At 36.1% G+C, this 22370-nt stretch overlaps 1 protein-coding gene across 1 annotated transcript in view; it reads left to right on the forward strand.

Annotated features, from left to right (window-relative positions):
* Positions 1 to 22370, forward strand: part of RPAP3 (RNA polymerase II associated protein 3) — a 42392-nt gene that overhangs the window by 9873 nt on the left and 10149 nt on the right. The window contains exons 5-12 of the mRNA XM_061204950.1: positions 264 to 391; positions 3324 to 3445; positions 4168 to 4238; positions 5248 to 5373; positions 6847 to 6974; positions 17624 to 17745; positions 19074 to 19144; positions 19261 to 19362. Of these exons, the coding sequence (XP_061060933.1) occupies positions 264 to 391; positions 3324 to 3445; positions 4168 to 4238; positions 5248 to 5373; positions 6847 to 6974; positions 17624 to 17745; positions 19074 to 19144; positions 19261 to 19362 (870 nt within the window). The remainder of the gene's footprint in view (positions 1 to 263; positions 392 to 3323; positions 3446 to 4167; positions 4239 to 5247; positions 5374 to 6846; positions 6975 to 17623; positions 17746 to 19073; positions 19145 to 19260; positions 19363 to 22370) is intronic.

A 22370-nucleotide genomic window follows, 5' to 3' on the forward strand; every position in this document is an offset into this window, starting at 1 on the left:
TTTCTGTGGGTTCTTATTGTCAATAAAAAGTATATAATGCTAGGTATTTTACTCATTTTTCTGCCAGGGCTCTTGGATTGTGACCAAACTATGACTATATAGTGAATTTTAGCACTTGTAAAAAGACCACTTTGCTTAATTCCCTTGCCTTTCCTGTGAGCCTTGATCACATGGCTAATGAGATAGGAAGAGATGGATAATAATGAAAGACAATGGCTCTGGAATTCTGTGCCAGTATATATCTGACTTGTATGCTTTTTCAGGGCAATAAATACTTCAAACAAGGAAAATATGATGAAGCGATTGAATGCTACACCAAAGGCATGGGTGCTGATCCATATAATCCTGTGTTGCCAACAAACAGAGCATCAGCATACTTTAGACTGAAAAAGTAAGGAGTTTCCATAATGTGTGTGAATATTTTATGTGTATATGGAGACTTTAAAAAAAAAATCTTTCGTGATAAAATGTGTGGGAATGCTTGAAAAAGTTTTACATTTCTTTTCAACTATAAATTTTTATAACTCACTCCCTTTTATTGAGTTCTTTTACTTAAGCCATTTTAAATATTCAGGTGCTCAAACCATGCTCCCGTAGCTCACTTTACTGAGGTGTTCCTCCTCTAAAAGTTGAGTAGTGATGCTCTTTACCTAATTCACAGACGAAAAAAAGTTAGCTGTGTAAAAATGTTTTATAAATTAATTTTGCTCCATTATTTTGAAAAATTATTTATCCACTATTTAACACAGAGAACTTTTATTATGGTAAACTTAAAATATGTTTCAACATTTGTTTAAGTCATACCCTTTAAATAAATACTTAATGTTGAAGAACATAAATGTGTATGGTCTTAATCCTAAGCAGGGAACTGACCTATCATAAGAAATTTTAAAAAGACAAATACCATCAAGGAGGACATTCTTACTGTTTTAATTATTTGGAAATACGAACTATATTGGTGTCTGAATTTTTACTGTTTTAAATAGCATATTTTTAGATCTTTGAAACTTGTGCTATTCATATCCTGACAAATTAGGGGAATATTTATATTTTATAATATTTGATATCTACACTGTGTAAGTGATGAAGAATAATTTTAAATAAACCTGCATGAACCTGCCACCCAGCTTAAGAACCAGAACATTATTTTTGAAGCTACCTTTGATATTCTTTTCCATATCCTGACCCTTGTCCCTCCCTGTAAACCACTGTCTTGAGTTGTATATCATTCTTTTGATTTAAAAAAAAAAAAGTTCATTATATATGTATGTATCTTTAAATAATATATTGCATAACATTGCTTATTTTTGAGCTTTAGAAGTATTTCATACCGGATGTAGTCTTCTGTGGCTTGTCTATTTCTTTGAATAGTATCTTTCTAAGATTTGTTCGTATTTTGCATATAGCTGTAGATCTCTCATTTTCACTGTTATATGCAGTTCCTTTTTAGTAATATACCATTATGTATCCATTCTCCGGTTGCTGGATTGTTGGTTTGTTCCTTTCTTCCTCTCTTTCCTTTTCTTCTCCCCGCTTTCTTTCCCTGCCTTCCACCCTCCTTCCCTTTCTTATTTAACAGTGATACTGTGAACACTCTTGTACCTGTTTCTTGGTGCTGGGTCATAGGATGTGCACAGGTTCAACTTTAAATGGTGGTGACCAGTTGCTACAAGGGTAGTTGTAACATTCCCATTAGCAGTGTATAAGAATGAATGTTCTGTATCTTTACCAACACGGGTATAATTGGGCTTCTGAATTGTTTTCAGTCTAGGGGGTGTAAAATGGTAATTCACTGTGGCCTTAACTTGCATTCCCCAATTTCTAATGAGGTTGAGCATCTTCTTATATGTTTATTCACCACTTATTTTTTTTTTTTCTGTGAAATGTCTGTTTTATCTTTTGACCATTTTTCTGTTAGGCTGTTTTGCTGTTGATTTTTAAGAGTTCTTTATTCTAGATACTAATTCTTTAGTGTTTATTTATAATAATTATCTTCTCTCAATTTGTAGCTGATCTTCCTTTTTTTATGGAGTCTTGGTGAGCAGAAATTTTTAATTTAATTTTATTTTTAAAAAATATATTTTATTATTATTATTATTTTTTCGACCCCACCATGTGGCATGTGGGATCTTAGTTCCCCAACCAGGGATTGAACCTGTGCCCCCTGCATTGGGAGCTCAGAGTCTCAACCACGGACCGCCAGGGAAGTCCCAGAAATTTTTAATTTTAATGTGTTTCATTTATTGATTTTTGTAAAATGTTGGCACTTTGAAAAATATGATTTGTTAAAGTAGTTTCCTTCCCTGAGTTCATAACAGTCTCCTATATTTACTCCTAAAAGTTTTACTTTTCACGCTTAAGTCTTTTTATATATGCTGAAGGTAGAATTCCAATTTCATATCTTTTCACATGAATATCCCAGTTGTTTCAGATCTATTTGTTGAATATCCATGCTTTCCCCATGGATCTGCAATTCCACTGTTGTCATATGTCAAGTTTGCACGGATCTCTTTTTCATCTCTCTATTCTTTACATTGATCTGTTGCCCATTACTATAACCATTCCACACTGTCTTTAATTATTATAGCATTATAATTATAATAAGTCTTGGTATTTGGTATAGGGCATTCTCCTACCTTATTATTCTCTAGGAATGTTGGGTATTTTTGAACTTTTACTTATCAGTATAAATTTTAGAATCATCTTGTCAAATTCCTTGAAAAATTTTGATTACAATTGCATTGGATTTATAGATCAGTTTGGAGAGAATTATATTGTTGTGTTTTTGTGTCTTATTATAGATGAATGTGAAATTGCTCTATTTCTTTGATGTCTTTGAAGGCAGTCTTGTAATTTTCTGCATATGGATCTTGTACATCTTTTGTTAGATTTATCAGTTTTTTGTTGCTGATCTCTAGTAGAGTAGCCACCTTGCTAAACTTGCATTATTTCTAACAGTGTCTCCAGATTGTTTTGAGTTTTCTTGGTAGACCATCGTATCATCTGAGAATGTCAGTTTTGTTCCTTCCTTTCCAGTTCTTTTGGCTGTTGTTTCTTTCTTACGGAACTATATTGGCCAAGACCTCTAGCACAGTACTGAGAAAAAGCAGTGATAGTGGGCATTTTTGTTCTTTGCTTTAAAGGGAGTACTGCTCATGTCTCACCATCAGGAATTATTGATTTTAGTGGGCTTCAGTAAAAGGAGATGGGAAACATGCCTTCAATTGGGAAGTAAATTCCCTTTTCAGAGATTTCAGAAACAAATTTTTTGAAGTTTTAGTTTAACAGATGATTTTTATTAACTTTATTTTTTTAAATTGTAGATTTGCTGTTGCTGAGTCTGATTGTAATTTAGCAGTTGCCTTGAATAGAAGTTATACAAAGGCTTATGCAAGACGAGGTGCTGCTCGATTTGCTTTGCAAAAATTAGAGGATGCCAAAAAAGGTATTAATATTTTCCAAGTCATCATTATCTAAAAAATTATTGAAAATTTTAATTTAACTGATGCTGTATGGAGAATAATAGAGAATCACAGTTACTACCTTCAGAGATCTATTATTGAATAAAACTCATTTTTGCAATTTAAAACGTGTCTTGATATTTTGGGAAAAGAGCATGTTATTTGCCACCAATTAGACTTTGGTTCAAATTCTCATTTGACCATGAGCTGTGTGACCAGGGGAAGGTTATGTATCGTCTCTGATTTTCAATTTCTCATCTGTAAAATAGGGATTAAAACATCTTGTTGGCTATTGTGAGGCTAGAGGTAATGCATGTAAAGCCTTAACACATTTTTATTTGTAAATTCTAAGCCTTCCATTATTCCATAAAATAGGTTTGCATAGTACAAATCACAAAATCTGAATGAAGCTGATGTCTGAAAGATTGTGCTCCTTCTTGGTTTTATGAAGTATAACTATGATAGCAAGTATTCTTCCTGGGGCTGGTAGAAGAAGGTGATCTGTCACAAGGATTCTGTCAGGGTTTTGTCTGTCCTGGGGGAATGGAGGAAGTCCAGTGGCATAATGTTAGTGTTTCTTAGTTCCTCTTAATTTTGCTATAGGATAGTTACCTATTTGTCGCATGTAAGCAAATGATTGTTGTTCTATACAGGTTTTTTAATCTCATATATCTTACAAATATTCTTTATCTTCTGTTTTACTCAGATTATGAAAAAGTATTAGAACTGGAACCCAATAACTTTGAAGCTACAAATGAACTCAGGAAAATTAATCAGGTAAACTATAGTTATTTAAATTAAGTACGTTACTTATTACTTTTATTTGATAAAGTAAAGGTTTTTGCATAGACTTTGTACTACGTAACATAGACATTTTTCTACTTTTAATTCTTTGTACTATAGAGTTTTTTACTAAACAGATTTGTAAGCTAGAGGTGGTATAATGGTATTTAAAGATTCTTAATTAGTTATTATCTTAAAAAGTTGTCTGAGATATTTAGAACTATTGCTGCTTCACTTTTTCCTAGATGTCAGAATCATTTTTCTTTATCTCACTGATTTTTCTTATTTGGCTTGTGCTTTGATTTTTGTACTTTTGCATATTTCTTTGATTTCGTATAGTTTTAAACTTGCTCCATCTTTATGGTCTATATAGCAAAAATAATACTAATTTTTTAACAGTAAGAAAATAGATACTTAAATGTAAAATTTGCTGTCAAATGATACTGAACAGTTACGTATTCCTTTTACTTTGCTGTTGAATCAGTTATAATTATTTTGCCATCTGTTGAAACTTTGATAAAAGAGTGACAATGATTGGGGAAAGTCTGCCTTTAAATATTGCCATTACTTATTGCACATAAAATCTGTTGGTAAATACATCAACTTGATTATAATTGTGAACTGTATTGTATATTTTTGTGTTTTGTCCTAGGTCAAATAATGACTATGAATATTAAATTTGAGAAATTTGGTGATGTGGTCTCAATTACCTTGTTTATTTTTGAAAATTGTTCCTAGAACAGTGTAGAAATTCAGTAAATATTTGTTGAATAAATAAATGAACAACTATCTTTAGTGAATATTACTTATTTGGAATAAGATGCACATTAAATTTCTTTGCTTTTTATTTTAGTAAGTAGAAAGATTTTGAATTGGCGTAAATATTAATTATTTGAAATGTGGCAGGAATTCTAATATATTTGAATAATTTATTGTTTTAAAATCAAATATGTATGCATCTTCCATTACTTGTTTTATTTTAGCTGACTGCTATGTCTCCTAGGCTTTAACTTCCAAAGAAAACTCATATCCAGAGGAAGCTGATACAATGATTAAGTCAGCTGAAGGAGAGAAAAAACAAATTGAAGAGCAACAGAATAAACAGCAGGCCATTTCAGAGAAAGATCGGGTAATCCAGGATTCCAACAAATATATGTTTTTCTGAGCTTACTCTTAGCTTTTTGTGTATCAGTTAAGTTTCTGTCTTTCCTAATATTATATTAAAATTCTTCTTCAGTAGAAACTGAAACTTAAATATACTAAAACTTCTGGGGCCTACTAATTAAAACTTTGAGTAATTGATGACTTAATACATAATTTTAAAAGAGTATTTAAGTTTAGGAAACAAATTATTTTTGAGCATTTTAACATATATTTACATATAGTGGTTATAAATTTAACATACAAATAAATTACAATTCATTCTTACTTATTTTTCATTAACTCCCACTGAACTATTTCTGATCAAAATTTCTTTAGAAATCCTGAGTTGAGATTTAATTTAACATATTATAGCCTTTCATGGACCCACAAAAGATTCCTAATAAATACTTATGGAATGATTATTGATTGTGATATATCTGATTCTGATTATAAATAAATGCTACAGTGAAATCTAGTATACACATTCCAATACAGTTTAATTTATCCTATGTTTAGGCATATTAATGTTACTGGAGAGTGAGGTGTACAGTCTGGTACTCTGTTCTTTCACAAAAATTATTTGAGTTTTGAAATTCTTTTGTACAGATTCTATTTTTTATGGCTGTGCCTTGTGGCTTGTGGGATCTTAGTTCCCTGACCAGGGTTCGAACCAGGGCCCTCAGCAGTGAGAGCGTGGAGTCCTAACCACTGGACCACCAGGGAATTCCCTGTACAGATTCTAATATAACTAAAGAGTATAATATTCGGGCCTATATTTATTTATTTATTTATAAAATTCTATTTACGTATTTATTTTTTGGCTATGTTGGGTCTTCGTTGCTGCGCGCGGGCTTTCTCTAGTTGCCGCGAGCGGCAGCTACTCTGCGTTGCGGTGCGCGGGCTTCTCATTGTGGTGGCTTCTCTTGTTGCGGAGCATGGGCTCTAGGCACACGGGCTTCAGTAGTTGTGGCGCACAGGCTTCAGTAGTTGTGGCTCACGGGCTCTAGAGTGCAGGCTCAGTAGTTGTGGCACCTGGGCTTAGTTGCTCCACGGCATGTGGGATCTTCCCAGACCAGGGCTCGAACCCGTGTCCCCTGCATTGGCAGGTGGATTCTTAACCACTGTGCCACCAAGGAAGCCCCTGGGCCTATATTTATTAAAATGTGTTTTTAATTTAAGCTTTGTCCAGTCTTTAATTAATAAAATAATGGTTAATGCTGCAAGGTAATATAGTAGCATACTTTTTTTTTTTAGTACTGAAAAGAGATTAACGCCAATATAAAAGCAATCCAAACAGATTCTAAAATATGTATCATGGATTTTTAGCAATTAAAATATAGTTTAATTACTGATATAATGATGGGTATACTTGCAGTGTTGCTAAAGATTTGAATTCAAATAATTTTTTTTTTTTTGCATTTTCTTTTTTTATTCTCCATGCTTTTTTCCAAAATGATAGGGGAATGCATTCTTCAAAGAGGGGAAATATGAAAGAGCAATCGAATGCTATACTCGAGGGATAGCAGCAGATGGCGCTAATGCCCTTCTTCCAGCTAACAGAGCAATGGCCTATCTGAAGATTCAGAAGTAAGTATTGGTTACTTTTAATTCTTTTCAAGATGAAAAATGAAATTTACCATAAATTGGCATATTAGCTAAATAATAAATTTAAATTTAATTCATTTACTCCTAAGCATTAAAGTTAAATGAGAGGGAGAGAGAGTGTGTGTGTGTGTCATAGTACATATTCAGTAAAAGTTAGCTCTAAAATATTTTTCCAGTTTTAATGCTCTGGCATTACACAGTTTAACACTTCTTTAATTTCTTTATGTTATTCTGAATTAGTGATTTGAAAGTTATTTTTAACCTCAGAACCCTTTGGGCAGAATCTTATCTAGAAGTGTATACATAATATAACAAAAGGGAATTGCTGTCATTGAAACTGCTGATTGATTACATATACAACTAAAACTTGGTCCTGTGATACTAACCACATATTTCTCGATGCACTCAAGGGCTCCATGTTGGACAGTCAGCAGGATAATATCTGATGACAGAAACTATGTCTTTGAATCTGTTGTAATAATACTTTACACACTAGTTACAGAATTAAAAAATCCTATAAATATTATAAGTAAGGATTCTAAACATTTTTGGTGCCATAGACCACTTTGGCTGCATGGTGCACCTTTCTCAAGATAATATTTTTAACTGCATAATTATACATTTAGGATTACATAGGAAATCAACTATGTTGAAATAGAGTTTTAAAAATATTAAAATTTGTGATACATTGGTATACATACTTTTAAAACTTAACAGTACAAAATGAGAAACTGTTTAAAATGCAGGCAAGTTAAAAATAAAAAATGCAGGCAAGTTAAAGTTAAAAAATGTTTTAAAGACATATTATTGTGAAAGTTTGAGTAAAGCCACTAGAATTTGGGGGTGTTCTTTGACACATCTTCCACATATTGATCAACCAGTATGTCTAGAGAATGCCCAGAAAGCAGCACAGATGATTACATTATACCAGTGTGATAACATATGGCTTCATTCTTTGGCATCTGAGTGACTGCTAGGGACAGAGTTGCCTGGTAGTTGGCCAGCTGTGTCGTAGGAGCATTTATAAACGGGTACTATGATCACATGCAAACAAACAGCAGGTTAAACTACCACTGTATTCCTGAAATAGTTGTGGTATCTCAAAGATACCTGTAACAAATGTAATGTGATATGAAAGTAACTGATTTTTACTGGTGACAAAGTCATAGGTACTGTTTTTACTACTGTGGTTTGTTATCTACAGTTGTAATTGAAAGGAAAGCTGCATTTCATTTAAAAGTTAATGAAAATAAGGATACAGTATTTTTCCCATCCAAGTTTTCAGATCTCTCACAGGATCTCAGGCTAGGAACCTCTATCACAGAAGAAAATTTTGATTGTATATTTAACCTCATTGAAACTAATAGACACATTAGAAGTGTATTATTTTGATTAGTCAGAGTAAAGATCATTGCATATCTTACTAACTTAGGAAAATTTAGAATTTTGCTATTCCAGAATTGCACATGATTTAAAAATTGTAAGGCCTACATTTTTAGGTTTGACTAGTGCCAAGAATAATACCTTCTAATAGGTGATTATATTTACATTTATGAGAGCTCTCATTTGTTGTGTTTTATTGCTTTAGTTGATAACCACATAAGTATATTATGACAAGTTAACAGTATTTTTTAATTTGAAAGAACTATTATGTGACTTTTTAAAACATCTTTAGTGGAGTATAATTGCTTTACAATGGTGTGTTAGTTTCTGCCTTATAACAAAGTGAAGCAGCTATACATATACATACATCCCCTTATCTCCTCCCTCTTGCGTCTCCCTCCCATCCTCCCTATCCCACCCCTCTAGGTGGTCACAAAGCACCGAGCTAATCTCCCTGTGCTATGCAGCTGTTTCCCACTAGCTATCTGTTTTACATTTGGTAGTATATATAAGTCCATACCACTTCTCACTTCGTCCCAGCTTACCCTTCCCCCTCCCGGTGTCCTCAAGTCCATTGTCTACATCTGCGTCTTTATTCCTGTCCTGCCCCTATGTTTTTCATAACCATTTTTTTTTTTTAGATTCCGTATATATGTATTAGCATACGGTATTTGTTTTTCTCTTTCTGACTTACTTCACTCTGTATGACAGACTCTAGGTCCATCCACCTCACTACAAATAACTCAATTTAGTTTCTTTTTATGGCTGAGTAGTATTCCATTGTATGTATGTGTCACATCTTCTTTATCCATTCATCTGTCGATGGACACTTAGGTTGCTTCCATGTCCTGGCTATTGTAAATAGAGCTGCAATGAATACTGTGGTACATGACTCTTTCTGAATTATGGTTTTCTCAGGGTATATGCCCAGTAGTGGGATTGCTGGGTCATATGGTAGTTCTATTTTTAGTTTTTTAAGGAACCTCCATACTGTTCTCCATAGTGGCTGTATCAATTTACATTCCCACCAACAGTGCAAGAGTGTTCCCTTTTCTCCACACCCTCTCCAGCATTTATTGTTTCCAGATTTTTTGATGATGGCCATTCTGACCAGTGTGAGATGATATCTCATTGTAGTTTTGATTTGCATTTCTCTAATGATTAATGATGTTGAGCATTCTTTCATGTGTCTGTTGGCAATCTGTATATCTTCTTTGGAGAAATGTCTATTTAGGTCTTCTGCCCATTTTTGGATTGGGTTGTTTGTTGTTTTGTTATTGAGCTGCATGAGCTGCTTGTAAATCTTGGAGATTAATCCTTTGTCAGTTGCTTCATTTGCAAATATTTTCCCCCATTCTGAGGGTTGTCTTTTGGTCTTGTTTATGGTTTCCTTTGCTGTGCAAAAGCTTTTAAGTTTCATTAGGTCCCATTTGTTTATTTGTGTTTTTGTTTCCATTTCTCTAGGAGCTGGGTCAAAAAGGATCTTGCTGTGATTTATGTCATAGAGTGTTCTGCTTATGTTTTCCTCTAAGAGTTTGATAGTGTCTGGCCTTACACTTAGGTCTTTAATCCATTTTGAGTTTATTTTTGTGTATGGTGTCAGGGAGTGTTCTAATTTCATACTTTTACATGTACCTGTCCAATTTTCCCAGCACCACTTATTGAAGAGGCTGTCTTTTCTCCACTGTATATGCTTGCCTCCTTTATCAAAGATAAGGTGACCATATGTGCGTGGGTTTATCTCTGGGCTTTCTATCCTGTTCCATTGATCTATATTTCTGTTTTTGTGCCAGTACCAAACTGTCTTGATTACTGTAGCTTTGTAATATAGTCTGAAGTCAGGGAGCCTGATTCCTCCAGCTCCATTTTTCGTTCTCAAGATTGCTTTGGCTGTTCGGGGTCTTTTGTGTTTCCATACAAATTGTGAAATTTTTTGTTCTAGTTCTGTGAAAAATGCCAGTGGTAGTTTGATAGGGATTGCACTGAATCTGTAGATTGCTTTGGGTAGTATAGTCATTTTCACAGTGTTGATTCTTCCAATCCAAGAACATGGTATATCTCTCCATCTGTTTGTATCTTTATTTTCTTTCATCAGTGTCTTATAGTTTTCTGCATACAGGTCTTTTGTCTCCTTAGGTAGGTGTATTCCTAGGTATTTTATTCTTTTTGTTGCAGTGGTCAACGGGAGTGTTTCCTTAATTTCTCTTTCTGATTTTTCATCATTGGTGTATAGGAATGCAAGAGATTTCTGTGCATTAATTTTGTATCCTGCTACTTTATCAAATTCATTGATTAGCCCTAGTAGTTTTCTGGTAGCATCTTTAGGATTCTCTATGTATAGTGTCATGTCATCTGCAAACAGTGACAGCTTTACTTCTTCTTTTCTGATGTGGATTCCTTTTATTTCTTTTTCTTCTCTGACCGCTGTGGCTAAAACTTCCAAAACTATGTTGAATAATAGCGGTGAGAGTGGGCAACCTTGCCTTGTTACTGATCTTAGTGGAAATGGTTTCAGGTTTTCACCATTGAGAACAATGTTGGCTGTGGGTTTGTCATATATGGCCTTTATTATGTTGAGATAAGTTCCCTCTATGCCTACTTTCTGGAGGGTTTTTATCATAAGTCGTGTTGAATTGTGTTGAAAGCTTTTTCTGCATCTATTGAGATGATCATATGGTTTTTATTCTTCAGTTTGTTAATATGGTGTTTCGCATTGATTGATTTGCATACATTGAAGAATCCTTGCATTCCTAGGATAAACCCCACTTGATCATGGTGTATGATCCTTTTAATGTGCTGTTGTATTCTGTTTGCTAGTATTTTGTTGAGGATTTTTGCATCTATGTTCATCAGTGATATTGGCCTGTAGTTTTCTTTCTTTGAGACATCTTTGGTTTTGTCTGGAAGAGTTTGAGAAGGATAGGTGTTAGCTCTTCTCTAAATGTTTGATAGAATTCACCTGTGAAGTCATCTGGTCCTGGACTTTTGTTTGTTGGAAGATTTTTAATCACAGTCTCAATTTCAGTGCTTGTTTTTGGTCTGTTTATATTTTCTGTTTCTTCCTGGTTCAATCTTGGAAGGTGGTGCCTTTCTAAGAATTTGTTCATTTCTTCCAGGTTGTCCATTTTATTGGCATATAGTTGCTTGTAGTAATCTCGCATGATCCTTTGTGTTTCTGCAGTGTCAGTTGTTACTTCTCCCTTTTCATTTCTTTTTTTTTTTAATTTATTTATTTTTTAACATTTTTATTGGAGTATAATTGCTTTACAGTGGTGTGTTAGTTTCTGCTTTATAACAAAGTGAATCAGTTATACATATACATATATCCCCATATCTCTTCCCTCTTGCGTCTCCTTCCCTCCCACCCTCCCTATCCCATCCTTCTAGCTGGTCACAAAGCACTGAGCTCTGGCTAATGGTTTATCAATTTTATCTTCTCAAAGAACCAGCTTTTAGTTTTATTGATCTTTGCTATTGTTTACTTCATTTCTTTTTTATTTATTTCTGATCTGTATGATTTCTTTCCTCTTGTTAACTTTGGGGTTTTTTTGTTTTTCTCTAATTGCTTTAGGTGTAAGATTAGGTTGTTTATTTGAGATGTTTCTTGTTTCTTGAGGTAGGATTGTATTGCTATAAACTTTGAATTTATAACTGCTTTTGCTGCATCCCATTGGTTTTGGGTCATCGTGTTTTCATTGTCATTTGTTTCTAGGTATTTTTTGATTTCCTCTTTGATTTCTTCAGTGATCTCTTGGTTATTAAGTAGTGTATTGTTTAGCCTCCATGTGTTTGTATTTTTTACAGATTTTTTCCTGTAATTGATATCTAGTCTCATAGCGTTGTGGTTGGAAAACATACTTGGTGCGATTTCAGTTTTCTTAAATTTATCAAGAGTTGATTTGTGACCCAAGATATGATCTGTCCTGGAGAATGTTCCATGAGCACTTGAGAAGAAAGTGTATTCTGTTGTTTTTGGATGGAATGTCCTATAAATATCAATTAAGCCCATCTTGTTTAATGTATCATTTAAAGCTTGTGTTTCCTTATTTATTTTCATTTTGGATGATCTGTCCATTGGTGAAAGTGGGGTGTTAAAGTCCCCTACTATGATTGTGTTACTGTCGATTTCCCCTTTTATGGCTGTTAGCATTTGCCTTGTGTATTGCAGTGCTCCTATGTTGGGTGCATAAATACTTACAATTGTTATATCTTCTTAGATTGATCCCTTGATCATTATGTAGTGTCCTTCTTTGTCTGTTGTAATAATCTTTATTTTAAAGTCTATTTTGTCTGATATGAGAATTGCTACTCCAGCTTTCTTTTGATTTCCATTTGCATGGAATATCTATTTTCCATCCCCTCACTTTCAGTCTGTATGTGTCCCTAGTTCTGAAGTGGGTCTCTTGTAGACAGCATATATATGGGTTTTGTTTTTGTATCCATTCAGCCAGTCTATGTCTTTTGGTTGGGGCATTTAATCCATTTACATTTAAGGTAATTATCAATATGTATGTTCCTATTACCATTTTCTTAATTGTTTTGGGTTTGTTATTGTAGGTCTTTTCCTTCTCTTGTGTTTTCTGCCTAGAGAAGTTCCTTTAGCATTTGTTGTAAAGCTGGTTTTGTGGTGCTGAATTCTCTTAGCTTTTGTTTGTCTGTAAAGCTTTTGATTTCTCCATCGAATCTGAATGAGATCCTTGCTGGGTAGAGTAATCTTGGTTGTAGGTTTTTCCCTTTCATCACTTTAAATATGTCCTGCCACTCCATTCTGGCTTGCAGAGTTTCTGCTGAAAGATCAGCTGTTAACCTTATGGGGATTCTCTTACATGTTATTTGTTGTTTTTCCCTTGCTGCTTTTAGTATTTTTTCTTTGTATTTAATTTTTGATACTGTGGTTAATATGTGTCTTGGTGTGTTTCTCCTTGGATTTATTCTGTATGGGACTCTCTGCGCTTCCTGGACTTGATTGACTATTTCCTTTCTCATATTAGGGAAGTTTTCAACTATAATCTCTTCAAATATTTTCTCAGTCCCTTTCTTTTTGTCTTTTTCTTCTGGGACCCCTATAATTCGAATGTTGGTTCATTTAATGTTGTTCCAGAGGTCTCTGAGACTGTCCTCCATTCTTTTCATTCTTTTTTCTTTATTCTGCTCTGCAGTAGTTATTTCCACTATTTTATCTTCCAAGTCACTTATCCGGGCTTCTGCCTCAGTTTTTCTGCTATTGATTCCTTTTAGAGAATTTTTAATTTCATTTATTGTGTTGTTCATCATTGTTTACTCTTTAGTTCTTCTAGGTCCTTGTTAAAAGATTCTTGTGTTTTTTTTTAAATTAATTAATTAATTAATTTTATTTATTTTTTGGCTGTGTTGGGTCTTCGGTTTTTTTTTTTTTTTCTATACGAGGGCTTCCTCTAGTTGCGACGAGCGGGGGCCACTCTTCATCGCGGTGCGCGGGCCTCTCACTGTCGCGGCCTCTCTTGTGGCGGAGCACAAGCTCCAGACGCGCAGGCTCAGTAGCTGTGGCTCACGGGCCTAGTTGCTCCGTGGCATGTGGGATCTTCCCAGACCAGGGCTCGAACCTGTGTCCCCTACATTGGCAGGCAGACTCTCAACCACTGTGCCACCAGGGATGCCCTAGTTCCTTGTATTTTCTCCATTCTATTTCCAAGATTTTGGATCATCTTTACTATCATTACTCTGAATTCTTTTTCAGGTAGACTGCCTATTTCCTCGTCATTTGTTTGGTCTGGTGGGTTTTTACCTTGCTCCTTCATCTGCTGTGTGTTTCTCCGTCTTCTCATTTTGCTTAACTTACTGTGTTTGGGGTCTCCTTTTCGCAGACTGCAGGTTCGTAGTTCCTGTTGTTTTTGGTGTCTTTCCCAAGTGGCTAAGGTTGGTTCAGTGGGTTGTGTAGGGTTCCTGGTGGAGGGCACTAGTGCCTGTGTTCTGGTGGATGAGGCTGGATCTTGTCTCTCTGGTGGGCAGGTCCACGTCTGGTGGTGTGTTTTGGGGTGTCTGTGGCCTTATTATGATTTTAGGCAGCCTCTCTGCTAATGGATGGGGTTGTGTTCCTATCTTGCTAGTTGTTTGGCATAGGGTGTCCAGCACTGTAGCTTGCTGGGCGTTGAGTGGAGCTGGGTCTTAGCGTTGAGATTGAGATCCCTGGGAGAGCTTTCGCCGTTTGGTATTACATGGATCTGAGAGGTCTCTGGTGGACCAATGTCCTGAACTTGGCTCTCCCACCTCAGAGGCACAGGCCTGGCACCTGGCTGCAGCACCAAGACCCTGTCAGGTACATGGCTCAGAAGAAAAGGGAGAAAAAAAGAAAGAAAGAGAGAGAAAAAAACGAAATAAAATAAAATAAAGTTATTATAATAAAAAAATTAAAAAGTAATAAAAAAAGAAAAGAAAAAAAGAAGAGAGCAACCAAACCAAAAAACAAATCCACCAATGATAACAAACGCTAAAAACTATACAAAAAAAAAAACGGACAGACAGAACCCTAGGACAAAAGGTAAAAGCAAAGCTATGCAGACAAAATCACACACAGAAGCATACACATACACACTCACAAAAAGAGAAAAAGGAAAAAAATATATCGTTGCTCCCAAAGTCCACCTCCTCAATTTTGGGATGATTCGTCGTCTATTCATGTATTCCACAGATGCAGGGTACATCAGGTTGATTGTGGAGATCTAATCCACTGCTCCTGAGGCTGCTGGGAGAGATTTCCCTTTCTCTTCTTTGTTCGCACAGCTCCCGGGGTTCAGCTTTGGATTTGGCCCCACCTCTGCGTGTAGGTCGCCTGAGGGCGTCTGTTCTTCGCTCAGACAGGATGGGGTTAAAAGAGCAGCTGATTAAGGGGCTCTGGCTCACTGAGGCCGGGGGGGGGAGGGAGGGGTACTGATGCGGGGCGAGCCTGCGGCGGCAGAGGCCGGCATGATGTTGCAACAGCCTGAGGCACGCTGAGCGTTCTCCCGGGGAAGTTGTCCCTGGATCACGGGACCCTGGCAGTGGCAGCTGCACAGGCTCCGGGAGGGGCGGTGTGGAGAGTGACCTGTGCTCGCACACAGGCTTCTTGGTGGCTGCAGCAGCAGCCTTAGCGTCTCATGCCTGTCTCTGGGGTCCGCGCTGATAGCCGCGGCTTGCGCCCGTCTCTGGAGCTCCATTAAGTGGTGCTCTTAATCCCCTCTCCTCACGCACCCCGAAACAATGGTCTCTTGCCTCTTAGGCAGGTCCAGACTTTTTCCCGGACTCCCTCCCGACTAGCTGTGGCGCACTGGCCCCCTCAGGCTGTGTTCACGCAGCCAACCCCAGTCCTCTCCCTGGGATCTGACCTCCGAAGCCCGAGCCTCAGCTCCCAGCCCCCCGCCCGCCCCAGCGGGTGAGCAGACAAGCCTCTTGGGCTGGTGAGTGCTGGTCAGCACCGATCCTCTGTGCGGGAATCTCTCCGCTTTGCCCTCCGCACCCCTGTTGCTGTACTCTCCTCTGTGGCTCCGAAGCTCCCCCCCACCCCCGCTGTCTCCACCAGTGAAGGGGCTTCCTAGTGTGTGGAAACTTTTCCTCCTTCACGGCTCCCTCCCAGAGGTTCAGGTCCTGTCCCTGTTCTTTTGTCTCTGTTTTTTCTTTTGCTCTAGCCAGATACGTGGGGAGTTTCTTGCCTTTTGGGAGGTCTGAGGTCTTCTGCCAGCGTTCAGTAGGTGTTCCGTAGGGGTTGTTCCACATGTAGATGTGTTTCTGATGTATTTGTGGGGAGGAAGGTGATCTCCACGCCTTACTCTTCCGCCATCTTGAAGGTCTCCCTATGTGACTCTTATTTGTATCTTTTTCTAGTGTGTCTTTTAGATTCAGTTAATATCAGAAGTTTTCTCTGCTACATAGTGACTGCTCTCAGATATTATAGACTAGATGAGGAACAAGGAAAATAGCAACTCTTTCAAACAGGAGTTTGAACTGAACCGAGATCTAAAGGGATAGTATTATTAGTGAGGTGAAAAAACAGGTCGAGTGTCCTCGTGCAGGTTCAAAGGCACGGGAGTGGGAAATTCCATGGTACCTCTGGAAAGGACAAGTGGTCCATATGATGGCTGGTATGCAGGGGCAGTGGCAGAGATAAGGCTGGAGCGTCATGCAAGCCCCCGACTTTGTGCTCTGCAGACTTTATTGTAAAAAATGTGGGGACCATGCAGTTTCTTGAATGGGTGAATGATATAATCAGTCAAGTAGAAAATATACTGGTTGGGGCATGGACATGAACACACACAAACATGTTCTTTCTCTTGCTGAAAAGTGAATTAAAGAATTCAGAGGTGTTTAATCTTTTTCATACTAGGTCTTGTTTTGAAGGTAGAATGGCATTCACTTAGGCCTTGGGAAGAATGTGATCACAGAAGATTCTTTTTTAAAAAAACATTCTTTATTATGAAACTTTTCATAATAAACTCTATGTACCATATCATCTAGTTTTCACTAGCCATACCTTTTTTGTCATATTTGTTTCAGCTTTTTTCCCCCCTGAATTATTGTAAAGCAAATCGAGATATTATGATATTTCATCCCTAAAGGATGTTTCATACATAACCACAATACCATTATTATGCCAAATAAATTCACAATAATTCATTAATGTCATTTTAATATATATGAGGGTCTCAAGTTTTTTCTGTTGTTTGTTTTTTTTTAGCTTTTCTCAGCTTTTTGTTGTCATAAAGCAGTACTCAGACTGAATTAATTGCTGGTTGCATGACTGAGTAGAATTTATGAAAAGTAGAATATATGAAAAGTATTAAATGATATGCTTTCACGTATATAATGAATCCTAAGTTTTGTGTGTGTTGTTTTCCTTAGGTGATGTGTACTGTGGGTAAATATTAATGAAGTTTGGAGATTTAATGCCAGTTACAATTTTTAATATAGTACCTGTACATACTGAGAGTTGTAGGGGAGGTACACTGCCAGCAGTGGTGTTCTTTTGTCTGCTCTACTCATATTTTATCATCATTGATTTCATCCTTCCAGCAGACTCATTCCTGACTTTCCCTTAATCTGATACCTTCTCTCTCCTCACCAGATGGTTCCAAAGTTTGGTGAGAATAAAAAATTTAAAAATTAGTCTTTTCCCTCAAACACAGATTTGGGAGCTGGTAATTGAAATTATATGTATATTTTTATATTAGAAACTCAGTTTATATGAAGTTTTCTGTAAGCTACATTTTTCTACTTGGTCATTTTATCATGTTTAATAGGTATGAAGAGGCTGAAAAAGACTGCACACAAGCTATTTTATTAGATGGCTCATATTCTAAAGCTTTTGCCAGAAGGGGAACTGCAAGAACATTTTTGGGAAAGCTCAATGAGGCCAAACAAGGTAAGACTATTTTTATAACACCCGGCCCTCACTCTTCCTGTTGACACTCCTGTTATAGAAGCAGAGATTTGCATAGCCTTCCCATGGTCCAAGGATACAGAACTTAGAGAAGTACATTTTCTTTCACAGTTTAGATCATGAATAGGTTTGTAGATTTGAAGGAATTCAGCTTCCATAGTGGACCTGTTTATCTTTTAATAGCATACAGTACAATCTGACCAAAATTAATGAAAAATTCGAATTATAGGTGAGAAGGAAAAAAGCAAGAAAAAGGCAAGAATGAAAAGGGAGTCAGCAACCAGGAGGTAGAGGATAATATGAGACTGTAGTGATGCCCCCACTTTTTTTCTTGTTACTAGTTATTCTTACTTTTTCATGATCTTTTAAGTATTTATTCTGTTAGTCATTTTGAAGAACCCACTTACTTCTCTTGTGTGTTTTCTGTTTTACATATTTCTGCTTTTTATTTCCTTCCTTCATCTATCTTTTGGCTTAATTTGCTGGTTTTCTAACTTCTTGACACATCAATACTTATATAATTGATTTTCAGCCTTTGTGTTTTGAATGTTCATTTAAATCTGGCAGTTTAAGTCTGGCTTCAGCTGTAACCCATGCATTTTTTTATTATGGTAAAATAGACATAACATAAAATTTACTGTTTTAACCATTTTTAAGTGTACAGTTCAGTGGCATTGAGTACATTCACATTGTTGTGCAACCATCACCATTACACATCTCCAGGACTTTTCATCATTCCATTCTGAACATTCTACCCATTTGACAATAACTCTCCATTCCCCCTTCCTCCAGCCCCTGGTAATCAACATTCTACTTTCTGTCTCTGAATTTGACTATTCTAGTACCTCATGTGAGTAGAATCATACAGTAGTTGTCCTTTTGTGTCTGGCTTATTTCACTTAGCATGTCTCTAAGGCTCATCCATGTTGTAGCATATATCAGACTTTGATTCCTTTTTAAGGGTGAATAATAGTCCATTATCTGGCATTCTCTTAGATTCTGTCTTACGTTTGGTGATTACCCTGTCATTTGCTAACAGTGTGAGTTTCAGTAAGTTAGATGACCTCTAGATCAAAGCCTCAGTTGTTTCACTGTAAAGTGGAGTTGTAGTCATGGTTACATGAGAATTCATATAAAGCAACTATAATAGCAGTTGGTAAATGTTAGTTCTTATTATTGCCCACCAGTTTCCTAGCATCCTGAGTAAAACTTCTTGAGATACATATGGGGTTACTAACTAAATATATCATTTCTTGAACTCCATAAAGTATTTTCACTAATTTATTATATTTCTTAAAAATTCATTTTAGATTTTGAAACTGTTTTACTTCTGGAACCTGGAAATAAGCAGGCAGTGACTGAACTTTCCAAAATTAAAAAGGTATGCATTCTTTCCACCAAAATATGGTCTTATTTTCTGAAGCATAAACACATTTATTTGTTGCGTGATTAACTTGAGAATATTTTGATAGTCATGATTACAAATTTATTTTCAAGGAATTAATTGAGAAAGGACACTGGGATGATGTCTTTCTTGATTCTACTCAAAGGCAAAACGAGATAAAACCCATTGATAATCCACCTCATCTTGGATCAACTGTAAGTAAAGCCCTTTAATTTTTTCCCTTGCTATTTAAATATCAGTGTTCTATTAATAAGAGCTGAAAACAAATGTTGAATTAGTAGACTCTTAAAAGAAATGTTGAAATCTCTTCCTAGAGCCATTTTTAGAATCTTTAAAAAGTACTTCTTAGGAATATTGACATAATCAAGTTGGGGAAAATTGAGCTGTTTAAAGTTCTGGGGTAACTTTTTAAAGTGACTTTTAATTTAACACTAAATATTTCTACATATTTTCTGGCTTTAAAGGAATTTGGAGCAGTTTTATGTTTTGTAATTAAATTTTTTTTTTTTTTTTTTTAAGTGTTTTATTTTTATTTATTTATTTATTTTTAAACATCTTTATTGAAGTATAATTGCTTTACAATGGTGTGCTAGCTTCTGCTTTACAACAAAGTGAATCAGTTACACATATACATGTGTTGCCATATCTCTTCCCTCTTGCATCTCCCTCCCTCCCACCCTCCCTATCCCACCCCTCTAGGTGGTCACAAAGCACCGAGCTGATCTCCCTGTGCTATGCGGCTGCTTCCCACTAGTTATCTATTTTACATTTGGTAGTGTATATATGTCCATGACACTCTCTCACCCTGTCATTTTTATTTCTATTACTATTCTTATTTGAGATTGGGATTTTATTACAGTAGTCTTGCATCTTCTGTGGGGTTTGATCTAAAGTTAGCACTTCGGCAAAAATCTAGTACAGGCATACCTTGTTTTATTGCACTTTGCAGATACTGCATTTTTTACAGATTGAAGGTTTGTGGCAACCCTGTGCTGAGCAAGTCTATCAGCGCCATTTTTCCAATAATATTTTCTTACTTTGTGTCTTTGTGTTACATTTTGGTAATTTTTGCAATATTTCAAACTTTTTCATTACTATCATATTTGTTATGGTGATCTGTGATCAGTGATCTTTGTTACTATTGCAAAAAGACTTGCTGAAGGCTCAGATGATGGTTAGCATTTTTTTTGCAATAAAGTAGTTTTTAATTAAGGTATGTACTTTTTTTAAGAGATAATGCTATATTACACACTTAAAAGAGTACAGTATAGTGTAAACATAACTTATATGCATTGAGAAACCAAAAGATTTATGTGACTTGCTTTATTGCAATATTCACTTTATTGTGGTGGTCTGTAACTGAACCTGCAATACCTCCAAGGTATGCCTGTATAGGCAGAATTATTCTTAAGAATATACACTGCACATTGTTTTTGGTATACCATACTGTTTTTCATTAAGTCTAACAAAGCCAGTTTTTTCCTGCAATATTGGAACAGAAAGAGTAGCTGGTAGGACTTCCCTGGTAGCGCAGTGGTTGGGAGTCCGCCTGCCAATGCAGGGGACACGGGTTCGAGCCCTGGTCCAGGAGGATCCCACATGCCGCGGAGCAACTAAGCCCGTGCGCCACAACTACTGAGTCTGTGCTCTAGAGCCCGCGAGCCACAACTACTGAGCCCACGTGCCACAACTACTGAAGCCCGCACGCCTAGAGCCTGTGCTCCGCAACGAAGAGTAGCCCCCGCTCACGGCAACTAGAGAAAGCCCGCGCACAGCAGTGAAGACCCAACTCAGCCAAAAATAAATAAATAAATTAATTAAAAAAAAAAAAAAAAAGAAAGAGTAGCTGGTAAAATTCAGTGGTTTGTTTTGTTTATACATATATATATATGTGTGTATATATATATATATATATATATATATAAATATCTGTCAGAGCAGATATTTTTATCCTCCTTTTACAAAGGAAGAAGGTGTGGCAAAGAAAGTTTGTGTTTTGCCAAGTTCATAGTTCAAGTTAGTAACAGATAGAGGAATTCTTTGTTTAATATTTTTCTTGGGTTCTTATTTTGACTTTATTCTTGAATTTTCTGAGATAATAATTGTTTCCTGTGCCAGGCATAAATCTTAGTTGCTTTCATACATTTTCATACATCATGTTCATTTTCATACATCATATTCACTTGCTATTATTCTATTCTTAACAATAAAGGTGATTAAATGTTTAATCCAATGTGATTTAAACTTTTATTTCTTTGTAAAACTTTGTCTCAAAAGTTAAAAACAAAGCCTTTGTCAGACTTTTGCTGTCCATAATTATAAAGACATTACCACGTGGTAAATCAGATATCTGTATATGGAAGAATGTCCCATTGCCAGTATACCCTAAACAGCTTTTATAAATCTGTTGGGTTCTCTTCTCCCTCAGTTTAAAAATCAGTTTATGTTAATAGTTGTGAAAATACAACATAAATTTGAATCTTTTGTGGCTGGATCTCAAAACAGAACACCTTCATGATTGAGAGATCTGGGGTAAACCATTTTGTAACTGATCCAACAGAAACAAAATCATTATCCTAGTGGGAAGGGGAAAAAATTGCTATTTATTTTTGTAATAGGTCTCCATTTTAAAAAGTGGGCATTATTTAAAAAATAGTAGGTGCAGTTTGGTATGATGCTTTTGAGTTGATTTGAGCCCCATTTCATAAGCTTTAAAATTTTAGGCAAGTGTGAACTCTATGTGATTCTTACTTTTTCTACTTAAGTTGAGAATAACTCACAGGTTAGTTGAGATCAAAGGAAATAATGTCCAATAATGCTAAGGCAGTTTCACATAAAACAAATGTTAATTTCCTTTTCAGTCATATATGTGTGAGGCCACCTGGACACTGAGGAAAGTGGTCAGGAAAGAAAGGAAGGCCCAGGAGGTGGAGGAAAAAGAGTCCTGGGGTTACTTTATTCAAGCGAGAGGCTCGGTTGGGGTGTCCTGTGCTTGAGGGCTTGCAGCGGGGAGTACTGTTAATATATATTCTCTAGAGAGACTGTAGGAGAACAGTAATGTAGGTCAGCTGGGCCTGGGGTTCCTAGGTAGGATAGTAGTAAATGAGAGTTTGTCCTGATCTCTTGGTCTCCACTAAAATATTTTATTATTTTCATTTTCCTGTTTTCCCATATCAAAATTTCACCTTTCTGCTTGGTGCTT

Source organism: Eubalaena glacialis, chromosome 11 (genome assembly GCF_028564815.1).
Source record: "Eubalaena glacialis isolate mEubGla1 chromosome 11, mEubGla1.1.hap2.+ XY, whole genome shotgun sequence".
In the NCBI taxonomy this organism is placed as follows: domain Eukaryota; kingdom Metazoa; phylum Chordata; class Mammalia; order Artiodactyla; family Balaenidae; genus Eubalaena; species Eubalaena glacialis.